At 53.8% G+C, this 17,126-nt stretch overlaps 1 protein-coding gene across 4 annotated transcripts in view; it reads right to left on the reverse strand.

The window, feature by feature from the left end:
* Positions 1-441: 441 nt before the first annotated feature.
* Positions 442-17,126, reverse strand: part of IFFO2 (intermediate filament family orphan 2) — a 31,441-nt gene continuing 14,756 nt past the window's right edge. Inside the window, exons 2-9 of one of the 4 annotated variants that reach the window (XM_026721183.2) lie at positions 13,772-13,832; positions 12,246-12,341; positions 10,873-11,013; positions 9,807-9,949; positions 7,363-7,483; positions 6,458-6,550; positions 5,097-5,227; positions 442-4,914 (exon numbers count right to left, since the gene is read on the reverse strand). In XM_026721183.2, the coding sequence (XP_026576968.1) occupies positions 4,809-4,914; positions 5,097-5,227; positions 6,458-6,550; positions 7,363-7,483; positions 9,807-9,949; positions 10,873-11,013; positions 12,246-12,341; positions 13,772-13,832 (892 nt within the window). In that variant the 3' untranslated portion in view covers positions 442-4,808. Of the gene's footprint in view, positions 4,915-5,096; positions 5,228-6,457; positions 6,551-7,362; positions 7,487-9,806; positions 9,950-10,872; positions 11,014-12,245; positions 12,342-13,771; positions 13,833-17,126 lie in introns of all 4 variants that reach the window. The other 3 variants (XM_026721182.2, XM_087914807.1, XM_087914808.1) reach the window with 3 other exon arrangements.

Consider the following 17,126-nt stretch of genomic DNA (forward strand, 5'->3'; position numbering starts at 1 on the left):
GGGGCAGGGAGAAAGGGAAGAGGAGGCGCAGGACTCCAACTCCCATCACTCTTAACGATGGGAACGGAGTTGCAATTTGGAGGGGGCGGGGAAGGCGACTGATGCCCATTCATGCCAGCCTACCTCGGCACGGTCAAAGGCCAACGATAGGCTGGCGTGAAACCCAACCGGTGCCCGCTTGGCACAGGGTGTCCTACCCTACAAGGAAGTTGTGTCTTCTGCGCTGATTTGCAATGGTGTGGGGGGAGAGGAGGGGGGGAATATGGACTTCCTGAGCCACTTGGTGCAAACATTGCCCTGGGGGCAAGGGGCATGCATTGGGCAATGCCCGTTGGGGAAGACTGGCCAGTGGCACCGATCGCCAGGGGAGGAGGAGGAGGAGGATTCGCACTGGGGAGGTGGGGAGGTCTGTGGGGAAGAAAAGAGACTCGACACGAAAACTTTAGTAACCAGAAATTTTGGCATTTATTATTGTCAGGGGTTTCTTCCTCGGAAACCAAAAACACAAACCACCGTATCCCCAGCCCCACGGAGAAGCTTCAAGAACATCCCTGATTGACAGAGGAAAAACCCGTTTGGTGCATCGTCATAATGAAAGAGAAGAAAACCTGGAGGCCGGGGGTGTGTGGGGGAGAGAAACCCACCCCCTTCTTTAAACGGAGAATCCGGGGAAGGAAGATCCAAGCCCAGAAGCCCCTTCTCCAAGAATGGTGGGGGTGGGGGGAGAGAATCACCCCAATGTGGAACAGGGAGTGAGTGAGCCACACACCTTTCCTTGGAGGGAGGGGGCCAGGTTGGCTCTGTGCGCATGGAAGGTTTGGCACGAGGGGGCAGGGGGCCCGTGGAAGCCATCCTGTAGAAGAGGCCTCCCCAACTTTGGCCACTTGTGGACTTCAACTCCCAGAGTTCCTCAGCCAGCCAAGTCTTAAAAGTGGCCGAGGTTAGAGACCCTTGCCCCAAGAAGGGTCCTGAAGTCACAAACTGCTCCAATGTTAAGGTGGACACCCCCCACGCCCCCTTTGGAGCAAGCTTCTCCTGGCAAGTGCACAAATACATGACATCTGGTTAGCCCCCGCCCCTCATCCCCAAAGCCCCCCTTGAAAACAAACCGATATACAGAATATAAAGCACAGTATGTACAACCCGGTAAACATTTCCATTCTGAACAGTTGGCTTTTATAATATCAAAGACTCGGGCGACCTTGCAAAAAGTGGACATAAGGTTTTGGGGTGCCAAAAAAAACTATTGCTCTTGAATCGTCCTTCTCTGCCCCCTTTTCATGCCTTTGCACGCAACCTCAAAAAAAAAACGTGGACGCTACACACTGTGTCGTGCTAGAAAATCCCGGCCGCCCCTCTCGGTTTTAAAATGATAAAAACACCCGTTTTTGGTCTTTTAGCAGCTCTGCAATAAGTTCGACTTATTCCAGCCCAAAGTAGATTCGCAAGCCGCACCCTTCCACTATATGCAACCTCCAGGGATGGCGAGGCTTGAATGATGGGCTTTTGAGTAATTTCCCCCTGGGCCACTGGATCCAGGAGGGAAGGGTGGCGTCTCCGCTTGGCAAATCATTTGTGCAAGAAACAAAAGGTGTGATACTGATTTTAAGGAATAGGGAATGTTCACAGGGAGGACTTGGGAGGCTTAAAATTTCAGAAAGAGGACTCGCGTCCTCATCATGGCTTGAGCTACAATTAAATTATACAATCCTAGGAACGAGATAACGGTTTCTTTGGACGTTTTATTATTCTTTTTTTTTTTTTCCCCTCTCCTTTTTAAACAACATGCATTCAACGAAGTAGGCAAAAGGCTTCTCCCCACGTTTCGTACAAACCCAGTTTGCTTCGTGAATTGGACAGACCGCCATCGCCCCGCTAACAAGCAAAGGGAAATTGTTAGCCCCCGCCCCCCCCTTCCCCACCTCCCACCTGTCTTTAAAAATCCCACAAGAAAACGCGAACGGTTAAAGTCTTTTTAAAAAGTGTCGCTTGGACACGGCCTTAAGAATAAAAAACAAAGTATTTACAGCCTTACGGGAAGGGGAGAGAGAAAGGAAGGAATTGGAAGTAGGCCCTGCAGCCCCCAACGTAAATATTATTTCTTCCCCTCTTCCCAAATCGCTGCGGAGACCCTTGACACACTTCCTGCCTGCCCGCTGTCAGCATCGTCGATGCCAACGCGAAGCCGTGACGGGCATTAACTGACCGCAGTTACCACTCTGTTGACCCTTTAATGACAGAGGTCTCCAAAGTTGGCACCTTTTAAGACTGGTGGACTTCCAACTCCCCGAATTCTCCAGCCAGTGCTGGCTGGAGAATTCGGGGAGTTGGAAACCCACCAGTCTTAAAGTTGCCAACCTTGGAGACCCCCTGCTTCAGTTTCTCGCTTGGGACAGCCTCCCCAGTGTCCAAGCAGTGAAAACAACAACAAAATCTGAATTACAGCCTGCATATAATAATATTGGTGATCATTACTTTTATCGTTACGATCCCGTATCGTCCTAACTTCATTCTTAGGCGATTTTTTTTCCCCACATCTCGCTTTGAGACCTACAAACAAAACCCCACAATTCTTGTGACGAGAGCCCAGGGGTTCAAAACGAGATAAGGTGGAGGCTGGACACGCTATTCTCCACCCCATGTGGGTAAAAAGAACGGGGTGGGGATTGGATTGTGCAGCCGCTGCCTTAACCTTTTTTTGTGGGTAGGGACGCGGGGGCATTACCTGGTTCCAGCTATTTGAGCTGCCCTTGCGTCCTCTGTGCAAAGGGGCAGCCCTTTCCTTGCCTAGGTACCCCCCTGCCCACCCAGCAAGGGCCATGCCCACCTCCTCCGACCCTTTATTCACAGGCTATCCGTTTAAAAGCTTACACACACCAAACCAGGCTTGTGCGTTCAGAAGTAAAACAGTTAACAGGCACGATTGAGCGACAAGGAAACCATGGGGGGGTCTGCAAAGGATCGGGTATTCGCGGGGACGGAAGAGCAGCTAAAACAACTGTGAAATCCGACCGATGCTCCAGGGAAAAAGCCGAGGAGGCGTCTGGCTGGGAGAGGCGTCTTTCGCCCAAGCCGCCAGCTAAAGCGGCCCCCCATCGACGCTCCGGCTCGGTGAAAACGCAAAAAGCGGGCAGGCTTTTAGGAAAGTACCGAGGACAGCATCGAGCCTTGCAAAATAAAAAATAAAAAATGAAATGGAAATGGAGGGGAGGAAAAAAAATAGTAATAGCAGCGAGGAGGTTTGGCTTTGAGGGAAAGAAAGAAAAAGGATGCAACTTTGGCTAAGGAAAAAAAAAACAGCAAAGGGTTTTAAAAAGCACTTCGGAAGAAGAATCAACGCGTCGTTCCCCCCAACACACCTAAAACATTTCAGGAACTCACTGGGGTTGCGGTGTGTGGAAGTGCCCTTAAGCAGGCTATCACTGAAGGGTGTGTGTGTGTCTGTCTGTGTGTCTCTGTGTCTGTGTGTGTGTCTGTCTCCCTCCCACAGCGGCTGTTTGCACAGGACACAAACCAGACCCCCTCCTCCCCTCGGGCTCAGGGCTGGAGAAGGGCTGCCAGCTGGCCTGGGGTGTGGATGGGGGGGGGGTCGCCCCAACTGACCCTCATCCTGCCACCATTCACACCGAAAGCCAACCGCCCGTTACACACAGTGCTGCGTGGGACAGTGAGAGAAGGGGGTAAAGGGGGGAACGCTGCTCCCCTTTCCAGTTGTGTCTTTTGCGTGACGCAACGACCTCTCCTAAATGGCACCGACAAACCCGCTTCCTCCCCAGGGAATACTCAGCTTCAGTGGAACGGAAAACAGACACGGAGGGCATCTCGGGGGGGGCAGGCAGCTGCCAGACCCCCAATTTGGGGGCTGCCCGGCCTGCGCACGCGCACACACACACACACACTCCCCATGGGTTCCCTTCCTCACCTTGTGAAGTCCCCCAGCCCAGCCCAGGGAAAACCACCGGCAACCCGGAGAAGCAGCAGGAAGGGAAAACAACAACAAACAACAAACAACAACAACAACAGAGCCCTCCAGCCATGCTGAGCTTTCGGAAAGCAACAACCGAACCAGCCCCCCACCGGGCCGGGTCAGGGTACCAAACTGCTGATGGGCTCTGGAGAGAGGAACCCAAAGGCAGCACAGGCCCAAACGGAAATAAGGCAAGCAAAGCCACTTTGCTTTTTTTGTGTTTTTGTTTTTTTGTGTGTTCGTTTCGAGTTTTTCTGTTTGTTTCGTTTTGCATAGTAGTTTAAAAAAACTGCAGCCTCCTCACCCTGTGGCCCTTCTTGGCCTTTGGCCCTGCCCCGGCCTCGCCCTCCCTCCCTCCCCGGGGTCCCTGGGTTGCCCCACCCCGGGGCAGCAAAAGAGGGACGTCTCTTGGGTGTGTGTGCGCGCGTGTGTGTGTGTTTGTCCCAGGATCTTGCCTTCTGTCCGAAGAAGATGGGAGCTTGGTTGGGCCCACAGCCTGGGGTGAAGGCACAGGTAGAACTGCAGTTCGTGTTCGTTTGTTTTGGGGTTGTTGGTTTTTTTTTGTCACATTTGTCATCGTCCGAGGGAACAGTACGAAAGTTTTCACAGCACCAATCCTGAGATGACGCGGGAGGCCGAGGCCCTCCGGGAATGCCGGCGGAGGACGCTTGGAAGGTCCTGGATTCCGCCCCCGTGCTGCAAAGGTTTCAACTTTTGTCCAGGTGTGTTTTGTTTTTTTTGTTTTTGTTTGTTTGTTTGTTCTCTCCCAAAGTTTTCTGGTTCTCCCCGTCCCGCCAAACCGAGCCCCGCAAGCCCTGCGCCCCAATGCTCTGGGCGTTCATCAGCTGACCATGGGCTCCACGTCTGCTTCTCTGTCGAAGTCGTCTGGAATCTCGTCCGTGTTCCCCGAGTCGCTGCTGGCCAGGGAGCTGGGCGAGGGGGAATTTCTGGGGGGGAAGACAGAAAAGGCAGGATCAGATCTGGACCTTGACTCGCGTCCCCACGCCCACACACACACAAAAGAAAGTGTGCAAGGACACCGGAGAGCAGCCTCTTCCTGCTGCCTGTGTGTGTGTGTGTGTGTGCTCGGTGAAAGCAGGGCGGTGGCCCCCGCTTCCTCCCTCCTCACCTTTCCGCAGAGCCTTTGATCAACCGCCGGCAGGTCTCCATCTGGACGTCCAGGCCCCGTTTCATGCTGCACATTTCCATGTACTCGTGGAGGTGGCGGTTCATGTCGCTCTTGGCGGTGGCCAGTTCCAGCTGTGGAAGGAGGGGGAGGGGGAGAAGGAAGGGGGTTTAACTGGGACCCCCCTGCCCCTCCCCCCGAACAGTCCTTGGGCAACCCTGGCAACCCCAGTGGACTTGGGCCATGGACAAAGAGCAGCCCTTCGGAAAACAATTAACTGGCTCCGTCTCCTTGTAGAGAGGTCTCCAAACTTGGCCAATTTAAGACTTGTGGACTTCAACTCCCAGAATTCTCCAGCCAGCAGAGCTTTCGGACAGGGAGGAGGTTGGGGAGGGACATGAGCCAGTCCCGGAGTCTGGGGAAGGCTCGGACGAGGGCTCTGCATCGGAGGCAGAGATGGGGCCAGGGCTGTCTGACACTTATCAGCTGCCTTCAGAGTCGGACATCAGTGGGGAAGAAGAACAGCTGGAGCCTGTTCCCAGTGTGTGCATGCGCAGAACTGCCAGACGAAGGGAACAGTTAAGGAACAAGGGTTGACTCGGGAGTAAAGGCTCAGGTGGACGGTTAATGGAATGAATACAGAGGAGCGAAAGGGGAGGGGTGTGTTTGCAGGAGACAATTCTGGGAGTTGAAGTCCACAAGTCTTAAAGTGGCCAAGTTTGGGGAGCCCTGTCCTTGTATGTCTCTGAGGCGTGTGACACCAAGTAGCATTTTGGAGGGACGCCCATGGTTTCATTCCCACCCTGCAGCAGAGAAGGCCGGGTGGGTGGATAATTGCTGACTTCCTTCCTTACTTCCTTCCTTCCTTCCTTCCTTCATTCTTTCCTTCTTTCTTCCTTCTTTTCTTTCTCCCTCCCTCCTCCCTTTCCTTCCTTCCTTCATTCTTTCCTTCTTTCTTTCCCTTCTTTTCTTTCTTCCTTCTTTCCTTTCTCTCTCCCTCCCTCCCTTCCTTTCCTTCCTTCCTTCATTCATTCATTCTTTCCTTCTTTCCTTTCTCCCTCCCTCCCTTCTCCCTCCCTCCCTCCCTCCCCCTCCCTTCCTTCCTTCCTTCATTCTTTCCTTCTTTCTTCCCTTCGTTTCTTTCTTCCTTCTTTCCTTTCTCCCTCCCTCCCTCCCCCTCCTTTCCTTCCTTCCTTCATTCTTTCCTTCTTTCCTTTCTCCCTCCCTTTCTCCCTCCCTCCCTCCCTTCCTTCCTTCTTTCTTCCTTCTTTCTTTCTTCCTTCTTCCTTTCTCCCTCCCTCCCTCCCTCCCTCCCTCCCTCCCTCCCTTCCTTCCTTCCTGCCGCCCCCATCGTTTCTCCTTACCTCGATCTGCCCTATCGTCTCTTGATATTCTTTGTCTCGGGTTTTGAAGAAAGACTCCGTTTCGTGGATCAGGTTCCCCAGGTTCTCCTCTTGCTGAAAGAGACAGACACCCAGGGGCGGGCCTTTAGGCGAGGGGCAGGTGAGCGGGGACAGCCCGCCGGGTTTCCAAGGAGCCTCCCGGGCAGGATTCCCCATCCCCTCCTCGGCTGCTTTCGTGGCTTCCGAGCCTGCCTGAGTCCCTTGGGAAGGGAGCCGCCGGCCCTTCTGAGGAGGGACGGGCACCAAATCTGGGGTCCCCTCCCTCTCGACACCGTTGCCAACAAGCAGGGCCAATGGGACTCTCAAAACGCCCCGTGAGGCTCAAAGCTGAAGGTTGCTGAGCCCTCGGGAGTTTGGCTTGGCTCTGACTTTTAGGACTCAACGAGGAGTTAAGGAAGCAGAGCTCAAAGGAAAACAGGCCTCGGGTCCGTTGGGGAAGTGAGGTTCATATTTAAAAAGATGACCCGATCGTGAAAAATGTATGTCTGACCAACATAAAGGAATGAAGGGGAGACTAGCAGAGACCTACATCAAGCTCTTGAAGCTCTTGCCAGTTAGCCGTACCCTTCCGGGATTCGAACCTGGGCTACTTGCATATTAGGTAGATGCATTAACCTCTAAGCCAAGGGCTCCTCTCCCTTTATCGGCTGTACCAGGGTAAATATTAAGCGTTTTTTTTAAAAAAAATCAGGACAACCCAGTCCACCCAATTATGGGACGGAGCACACAGCTTCCGTTTTGTGACCTGATTAAACAGCAGTGCTCCTATGGGAAGGGGGCCCTGAGCAAAGGCCGTTTAGTCGAGTCCAGTGCTTGGATGGCGGATGCCCGGGGTGTGTGTGGGGGTGAGGCTGGGCACCCCTCACCTCTCCTTGGAGCTCCACGGTCGGGTTGCAGTTGGTAAAGTCTTCCCACAGGAGCAGAGTGTCTTCGTTTTCCTCCCACGTCAAGCTGTCGCAGTCGTCATCAAAATCGAAGGTCTCCCGCCTGCTTGGAGACACATCCCAACGTTACAACTCTGTGTGTTTCCGGGACTTGCTAGCACGAGCGGAGACGGCTTCTGGTCCAAGCTCTTTCCAGCCTCCCGCCTCTCTCGCCTTCCGTTCTTCGACAGGCTGGCCCTGCTTCGAAGACACGGCCCTCCAGGGGGCGCTCTCCGCTCACCAACAGTCCTGCCTTCTCCGCTCCGGCTGCGATGCCTGAATCAAAGGGCGTCCTGCCCACCCACCCCCACCGACAGGGCTAGCTACTTTAGCCTTTTCCTTCCTTCCTTCCTTCCTTCCTTCCTTCCTTCCTTCCTTCTTCTTCTTCCTTCCTTCTTTCCTTCCTTTCTCCCTTCTTCTCCTTCCTTCCTTCCTTCCTTCTCTTCCTTTCTCATTTTCTTCTTCCTTTTTCTACCCTCTTCCATCTCCCTCCTTCTTTTCCTCTTCTTCCCTTTCCTTCCTTCTCCTTCCTTCCTTCCTTCCTTTATTTCCTTCCTTCCTTCCTTCCTCTCTCCTTCCTTCCCTTCCTTCCTCCTTCTCCTTTCTCTTCTCTCTTTTCCTTCTTCCCTCTTCCTTCTCCCTCCTTCTTTTCCTGTTCTTCCCTTTCCTTCCTTCTTTCCTTCCTTCTCCTTCTTTTGTGCCTTTCTCATTTTCCTTCCTTCTAATCTTCCTTCCTTCCCTTCTTTCCTTCCTTCTCCTCTTTGTGCCTTTCTCTTCATTTTCCTTCTTCCTTCTAATCTTCCTTCCCCTTCCTTTTCTTCTCCTCTTTGTCTTCTTTCTCATTTTCCTTCCTTCTGATCTTCCTTCCTTCCTTCCTTCCTTCCCTTCCTTCCTTCCTTCCTTCTTCTTCCTTCCTTCTTCCTTCCTTCCTTCCTTCCTTCCTCCTTCTCTTCTCTTCCTTCCCTTCCTCCCCTTCTCCTCTTTGTCTCTTTCTCATTTTCCTTCCTTCCAATCTTCCTTCCTTCTTCCCTCCCTCCTCCCTCCCTCCCTCGCTGAAGCCCTCCTGAGACAGAGGGCTGCACCCCCCCGCTCTTTCTCTCTGCCTTCTGAGCTCACTGCCTTCCCAGCAGCCCAGACAGAAGGCAGGAAGTTGAGGTCAGCCCTAACCTTAGGACAAAGAGAGTCGGGTCATGGCTGGGCAAGTTTTCCCAACTGGGCCCGGTTGCTCAAAGCTTTCAAGTCCCACCCACTTACAGAAAAGCCAAAGGCCACCCCCCACCCCCAAGCTGAGCTGGCGCTGAAAATTTAGCACTCTTTTACCTAGGGAACCAAGTAAACCACTAATTGCCACAAGACTGTCAAACTATTTACTAAAGCTGCATCACCGTTATTCTTCTCATCCTTTCTATTACCTGCCTCCTTTTCTACTTATGACCATAGCCTTCCTTGCTTGTATCTTTACAATTTATATTGTTTTCTTTAGTTTCCTAGTACGATTTATGTTGATTGCTTATTTAGTATCCTGTGGTTATTAAAGTGTTGAATCTTATGATTTATGATGAATGTATTTTTATGATGACTATGATCGTGACTTATCACTTACAGCTTTTATGTGTACTAAGAGCTTATTCACCAAAGACAAATTCCTGGTGTGTCCAATCACATCTGCCAATAAAGAATTCAATTCTATTCTATTCTATTTCCTATTCTAATTCTAATTCTATTCTTATTCTATTCTATTTCTATTTCTATTTCTATTCTATTCCCTATTCTAATTCTATTCTTCTATTCTATTCTATTCCCTATTCTAATTCTATTCCATTTCACATTCCAAAATTCTATTCTATTCTGCTATTCTATTCTGTTCTATTCTTATTCTATTCTTCATTCCAAAATTCTATTGTATTCTTTCTAATTCTATTCTTTCTAATCCTAGTCCTATTCTATTCTATTGTTACTGAGCCGCAGTGGCGCAGTGGTGAGAGGGCAGTACTGCAGGCTACCTCCGCTGACTGCCGGCTGCCTGCAATTTGGCAGTTCAAATCCCACCAGGCTCAAGGCTGACTCAGCCTTCCGTACTTCCGAGGTGGGAAAAACGAGGCTCCAGATTGTTGGGGGCCTGAGGCTGACTCTGTAAACCACTGAGAGGGGGCTGTAAAAGCAACGGTGAAGCGGTATATAAGTCTAAGTGCTATTGCTGTTGCTATTTTATTCCCCATTCTTCTCCTCTCTTCTCCTCTCTTCTTCTATTCCATTCTGGAAGGGAAACAGGAGGAGGAGGAGGAGGAGGAGGGCTCCCTCCTGGCTGCTCTGGCAAGGTGCTCTCTGCTGGATCAGAGCTTTGGAGACCAGACCCAGAAGGCCGAGCCCACCGCCCAGGTACTCACAACTGATTGAACATCCTCTTCATTTCGTCGGTGATGTTCAGAGAGCAGCTGACATCCTCCTCCGAGAAGCGGGCGTTGTCCGTGTCCGGCTCAGCCACGTCTTCTTCCGATGTGAACCGGCGTTCCTTCTTCTTGGAGGCCACCTTAATCGGAGAGAAGGGCCGTCACGACAAGGGCCGGGCTGAGCAGCTGCATTGGGGCGAGGGAGAGGAGCAGAGAAGGCCGGACAAGCGCTCTGCAAGGGAAGAAAACTCCCCAGGCAGCACACAAGCCACACGAGAGGTGTTAAAACTCACAGGCCACAAGGACACCGGAGGGAGGAGGAGGAGGAGGAGGAGGCACGCAGCAGAAGCAAGCCACGGGCGGCCTTGGCAACTTGGCCAGCCATGCGCGGGCTCAAAGGAGGGTGGAGGAAGTGGAGGATAGGACGCTGAAGCAGCTGAAGGGGCTCAGGATGGGAAGCTGCAGAGCTAGAGAGGATCTGGCTGGAAGGGTCTTCTCGGCCCTTGGGGAGAAGCCCGCCCTACGGCCGTGTCCATCAACTGGGAAGGCTGAACCAGGCCGGGAAAAGGGGCTACGCAGAATGGAAGTCAGAGGAAAGAGACTGGAAGCACAGACACACACGCGCACACCCCACCGGTGGTTAGTTCCAGACACCAGAGAACGAAAAAGAGACGCGTCCAACACCGTCAAACACCGAGGGAGGGAGGCCTCTGGGGGCCCGGCCTGGAAGTCAAGGGCCACTGGGGGTGAGACTCAGCCTTGGAGGCGGCCAGTGGCTTTGGGGCAGCCACTCCTGGCTTGCAGACCTCCCCCGAAGGCAGCCAAGTGCTTGGCTGGCTTAATCCCAGGCCCACTAGCCAGGGATCTAGAAAAACGGGGTGGGTCCCTCCAAGGGGGTCTACACGACTCCTCCTTGGCATCTGGGAGGGTCTTGTGAACCCTCAGGAGGGAAGGAGGGGAGAATGGGGCCCCGGGAGGTCATCAGTTGCCTCCCCGGCTCCGCTCCTTCTCCCGCTCCTCCCCACCCTTATAACAACACGGCCATCTTCTCCAGCCGAATCACCTGGAATATCTTGGAAACGTCTTCCGAGTTGCGCTGCTGTGCTACATCGCACAGCTTGGCTGTGATATCAATACGCCGGCAGATGTCCATGTCCACTTTCATGGCTTTCTCTTGGATCTTTGAGTCCAGGTCGGTCATGGGCTGCGGGAAGGACAGCAGGGGAGGGGGGGCGGATTACAAACCTCGGAAGGGTGAAAAAGACACTCGGAAGGGTCAGGCCGGCCCCTTGGGGCAAACACGGCGCCTCTTTCCCCGAGCACCACAAATGTTCCGCTTGGGGACGGTGCGCCAGTTATCGCGCGTGAAGGGATCGCCTCGAGAAGTTGCTGGGGTCTCTCCCCAGAGGGGTGGGAGAAGATCTCCCCGGGGGATAACAGGGACTATCGGATACACAAAGGAACCTCGCCAGCCTGCTGGGTGAGAGAGAGACCTCCCCGCTACCTCTCTAAACCCCAAAGGTGCTTTTCCAAAAGGCAACTGGAAAACTTTCTTCGTTTTTCCACCCCCCAGCATTGAAAACGTTTCGCTTCTCACCCGAAGAAGCTTCTTCGGTTCTGACTCTCTGATTTCACTCAGTTCACTCGGAACGGAGGAAGCTTCTCGGATGAGAAGCGAAATGTTTTCGGGGCGGGGGGGGTGACACAAGAAAAGTTTGGGACAACCGGGACGTGGATGACGGAGAATCTCTCGACGGACAATGTTAGCAACCTGTCACCAACCTGGCTCTTCTCCTTCACTCTCCGAGCCAAAGGACTAAAGAGCCTCGGGATCAAAGCCAACCAGGGAAGGGTCACACCTCTGATATCTCACCTGTTGTGTGTCTGGTTTTCACACAACCTGCCCCAGAGAAACTCCAACACCGCTTGGAACCCCTGGGAACGCGCATAGATCTGTACCTGGGATACAGGTGGGATCTGTACCTGGGCTCCCCCCGTCCCCCTATTTGTCCCTGCAAGGGCGGCACGAGAAGCAGGTGGTCACCTGGGAGCAGGGGAGGGGAGCACATCAGCCTTGGGAGGGGCCACCCCTGTCCTGCGGAGTGCCATGCGAGGGGGGGGGGTCTCTTTGAGAGGCCGCCACTCGGGCCTAGCGCTGCCTGGCCAACCGCCGGGGTGGGGTGGGGTTGTTGAGACATCGGGGTGCTTGTGTGGGGGGGCAGAGCAGCAAGTTAATGCATCGGCACCGATCGGAGGAGGGGAAGCAGGACGCGGAAGGCGAGCGGGCTGGTGCGATGCGTCGGGTCATATACCAGGCGGGTGAAATCTAACTACGCAAAGCAGCCCTCGGCCAACCTGTCCCTTTCTGTCCGTCGGCGTAGCGGCGCGGGAACGATGGCTCGGCTTCGACCGACACGGCCGCCCTGGGGTACTTACATCGCTCATCAGGCCCTTGAAGACCACCAGTTCGGCTTTGAGCCTCTCGATTTTCTCATTCAGCTCCTCCTGGAGAGCTTCAGCCTCCTGTGCTTCCTGAAGGGAGGAAGGAGAGACACCCCCACACACACAATGGAAGATGCAAACGCAGGAACGAGACCCGAACGGCTACACTGAAGACTAATCCTGGGCCCTACTGAACCCTCTGTTGTGGCCCGTCGGACGGCAGCAGAGTCGGACAGTGGGGAGGAACGCGGGCCAGTCCGGGAGTCTGGGGAGGACTCGGACGAGGGTCCCGAGTCCGATGCAGAGACGGGCGCAGGGCCATCCGGGAGTTATGTGCTGGCTCTGAAGCCTCCAGAATCTGGCAGCAGCGAGGCCGAGGAACAGGGGGAGCCTGTTCTCAGTGCGCGTTTGCGCAGAGCTGCCAGAAGGCAAGAGCGGCTGAGACAAAAGGGGCGACTCGGGAATAAGGCTGGGAGATGATTGGCCCTCCCATAAGACATAAAGGAGGAGCAAAGGGACAGGAATCTTTGCAGGAAGCAACTTTCTTCGTTCTGGTCAGTTTGACACCTGAAGCTCTGTGTTGAATTTGTGCTCCTTTTGGCCTTGTATAACTAATTGGCAGCATTTCAAGGGAGATAAAGGTGCGTGCTTATCAGACTTATCCTGAAGGATTGTGGCAAACTTCCATGGGACTATTTATAAATTGTTTCAGACTCATGACGGGCTGTGAATGACTAAAATTCACAGCCGTTGAAATAAAGGAGAAAAAGGGCTTTGGAACTAACATCAGAACACCCCCAGGCTTCCCTTGAGTGCAGGTTTCTCTCCGATTCACCACCCTTTCCCCACCTGGTCCCAATTTTGGGGTGTGCCAGGCCCCGTGGATTTCTCCCTTATATTCCGGAGAGTGCTCCACCTTCCCGCCCATCGATGCTGGCCACAGACCTGCTCTCGATCATCAATGGGTCAGCCCCAGTTTTTCCCACTTCCTCTGGGATTTCTTTCTGCAGACAGGAGGGAGAAGGCAGCAACGCCCCCCCCGCCGTTTCTCCCTCCACCCAGCCCCCTGCCAGCTCCAGGAGGTGGCCTGGGGCTGCTCTCCTTTCAGTGTGGAAGAGCCCTCCAGAAGAGCAGGGAGGTGTCTCCTAATTAGGCAACTTTAAGACTTCTGGATTTCTATTCCTCCCAGCATGGATGGCTCAGGAATTCTGGAAGTTGAAGTCTGCAAGTCTTTAAGAGTTGCCAAGTTTGGAGACCCCGGCAGAAGAGTAACGGCTGCCAGGTCCTGGTCAGAGTCAGGAAGGCGCCTCACAATGGCTGCGGCTGATTTGTTCCCAACAGAGGTCTAGCAGACCCCTGGGGTTCCCTATTCAGGGAGCTCCTTTGATTTCCTTATTCGCAGAGTGAGCCGGCGTCAGCTCCAAAGATTGGCGCATGCAAACATTCAGGGGATCCAGTCCTGATGACCAGCGAAACCAAGGTGCTACCCATCCATGCCTCAACAGAGGGAAAGCTCTTACCTCTTGCAGCGTCTCCACCATCGACTCCAGCCGCATCCGCTTGGCCACTTCCTCTTCCCATCTGAAAGAGAAGCAACGAGAAAGATTGAGGAGGCCTGGCCTTCCACACTTCCTTCAGGAGAGCCTCCTGAACAGAGCGGGGGGTTTTTTGGTGCTCACAAATAACCGAATACATCAACTCTACAAATTAACAGAGTTGGAGGAGACCCTGTAAGTCATCTAATACAACCCCATCCTCCCTCCCACCCAAACAGGAGACCCTACACCATTTCTGACAGATGGCAGCCCAGTCTCTTCTCGAAAGCCTCCAGGGATGAAACTCCCATAACTTCTGTTCCAGGGGTCGATTGCTCTCCCTGTCAGAAAGTTTCTCCTTATTTTTATAGTTGAATCTTTTCTTGTTCAGTTTTCATCCCTTATTCCTTGTCCTGCCTTCAGATGCCTTAGAAAATAGTTTGACCCCCTCCTCCTCTCTGGGGCAGCCCCTCAAATATTGGAAGGCTGCTCTCCTGTCTCCCCTGGTCCTTCTCTTCACTAGACCAGCCAGGCCCAGTTCTTGCAACCATTCATCGTATGTTTCAGCCTCCAGTCCCCTCATCATCCTGGTTGCTCTTCTCTGCACGCTTTCCAGGGTCTCAACATCTTTTTAATAGTGCAGTGACCAAAACTGGGTGCATTACTCTAGGTATGGCTTTACTAAGGCCTTATAGAACGGTATTAGTACGTCACTTGATCTTATTTAGGTTTTTCTGGGTGGGTGTCCTTCTTTCTCTCACTCAAATCTCAAACCCATTTTTGGCAGGGGGGGTGGGGGGTAAGGAATTCGATCTCCAATTCTGAAATTTTGATTTCAGTTACAAAGGGTCCGATTTTCCTTCGTGGGATACTCGGCAGAGTTCATCCTTCGCCTTCAAATAGAAACCAAAATGCCAAATGGAGTTTGGCTAGACAGTCCATCCACCGCTGCTTTCGTCCCATCGAACCATGTCAACCCCAAAACATGTCAGGGGGATTATTCCAACCCCCTTCATAGTTTTAAACCCTCCCCTAAAAACCGTCGCTGGCCAAGATGCTTACAGCATAGGCTTCCTCGGCCGAGTCTCTGCTCAGAAGGTTGTCTCGAAGCCTCGACAAATTTAGCTGCATTTGGAAGCCAGCTCCATGCCAGGGAGAAAGGAAGGACGATAGTGGCAGCTGGGTTGTTTTGCACCCACACACCCCCAATCCTTCCCAGGTGCCTCCGAAAGTGCTAATGGAGCTCACCCCGCTCCTCCTCCCCTGAGTGCCATTTTGCAAAACAAGCTGGCCGGGTCCATTTTTACATTTTCTCCTATCCTTAATAAGCATCTGCTTATCAAGCAGAACGGGGTCCAGGAAAAAACGGTATTACGGCTGTTTATAGGCCTTGCCATTTGTTTTTAGCCTGAGCGATTTGAGACTTCCAAGTCCAGCGACTCGGTGTGCGTGTGGCCGGACGCACAGCCCTGATGCCTTTTCCAGTCTTCTCCTGCCCTTCGATCAGGAGGAAGGGCCTCAGGGCGGAATAGACCCAGCCGATGCCCAAGTCCAGCCTCCCCAGCTGTCGGTCCTGCGAACTGTGTCCCAACAAGGAGCTGGCTGGCAAGGGTGCCTGGTAAACCTCACAAGGTTTAGCCGTTACGGGTCCAGCCCCGGTTAACTTAACTATCCGAGGGAAGAAGCCGCAATCCAACCAGTTCCCCTCGCTTAAGGATGCCTGCAAGGAAAATGGGAGGCCTAACGGGAGGGAGGCGGGGGGGCTGTTTTACCAGGGTCAGGACGTCTTATTTATATCTTTCTGACAGAGCACGGCTGGCTTGGAACGAGAGCCAAATGCTGCATTTCGCTAATGGGAAATCAGGGCTCCCCATCAGGTTATTAAAAGGAAAAGAAAAAAAAGGAAAGAAAAAAGGAAACGTATCTCTTAACTTGGACAGCTTCCCTCCCTCAACAATGAATCCCACACGGCCGCGTGAATTTCCCCAGTGCCCTACCAGAAAGGCTAGCTCTCCAGAGCCTCTCCTTCCCCACCAGCCCAAAGCCTTGGAGCTGAGGGGATCAACTGGGGGGTAACCGGCTCCCCTTTCGCGAAGAAGGCTCTGCCAGGCTCAACTGCGGCGCATTCCAGTGGCTCCGTAAAGGATGCTGGGCTTGGCGGCAATCCCGCCCGGCGCGGCTCTTCAAGATGCCAAGAGATGCTGACCCAGCAGTAGCAGCAGCAGCGGCCCCCGCCCGCCCTGTGGACGTCTCCTCTGCCCCAGCCAAGAAACCGCCGCCCACAGATCCATTAGCTTCTCCTTGGGCCCGGCTCACAAGAGGCCTCTGCATTTTAATTTTTATTTCCCCCCGCCCTGCTGCAGGCGGAGGGGTGGTGGTGAGAGGGGCTCACCTTCCCCCCTCCAGGCTGAGCAGGCTGCCCCTCCGTTCACTCCCTTGCGTGGCACATGGTGGTTCCAGCTAGTCTTGGCTCAGACGTAACTCTCTCTCTCTCTCTCTCTCTCACACACACACACACACACACACACTCCCCAGTCCGGATGTGCGAGGCCAGAGCCAACCACCGTCCCAAAAGAGTAAACAGTCTGCAAGGAAGCCATTAAGGGCTGAGTCACAGGCTACCGGGATTCTCTTGGTGCGAAAAGGCCTCCCTCCAAAAACGTCTGAACCCCCCCCGGCGTGCCCCACGCCCTCTTTCTCTGCCCCCACCCAGGCAGCCGTGGACAACAAGAGCCCGGCTGGTTCCCATGCCGCCTTCCCCAGTTCCTGGGAACCGCTGGGCCGGGCCCCGAGAGATTCCCATCACCGCAGCCTCCGCGGGCTCCTTCCGGCGCCCAGAAGCCGCCTCTGTGTGGCCGGCCGGGTGACGAGAATCCGAGCGGAGCCAAACATATTTGAGGGATGAGACAGGAGAGAAAATCGCTAGAAAGCTCCCTCCGTAAGCAAGCCAGGCCTTGCAATGTGTCCTTTACGGGCCACGAAAGGACTTTTCAAAGAGGGGCCCCAAATTAGGCCATCTCAGCTGGGATGGAGGGGAGGGGGGCGGGGAACTCCTTCCTCCCTTGCCCCCCACGCTGGCAAAATGGCTTTGTCAGTCCCAGGAAGTTCCCTGATGCCAAACACCCCTACTTTTTCTAAACGGGGAGGAAACCCCTCACGGTTATCGAGGCTCGTCCGGAGAAATGCTGGAGAGGAACTGGGGGGGGGGTGCTATTTGGGGAACTGGAGGGGGGAGGGAAGGGCTGCTTGGCCACAGCTCTTGGGCCACCAAGGTCCCTTGCACCGCCCTCCCTTGGCAAGCTCTGGATCCAGCGAGTCCCAAAGACACCTCCCCTGCCAA

This window comes from Pseudonaja textilis, chromosome 18 (assembly GCF_049901715.1).
Source record: "Pseudonaja textilis isolate UNSWEBS1 chromosome 18, rPseTex1.2, whole genome shotgun sequence".
Classification (NCBI taxonomy): Eukaryota; Metazoa; Chordata; class Lepidosauria; order Squamata; family Elapidae; genus Pseudonaja; species Pseudonaja textilis.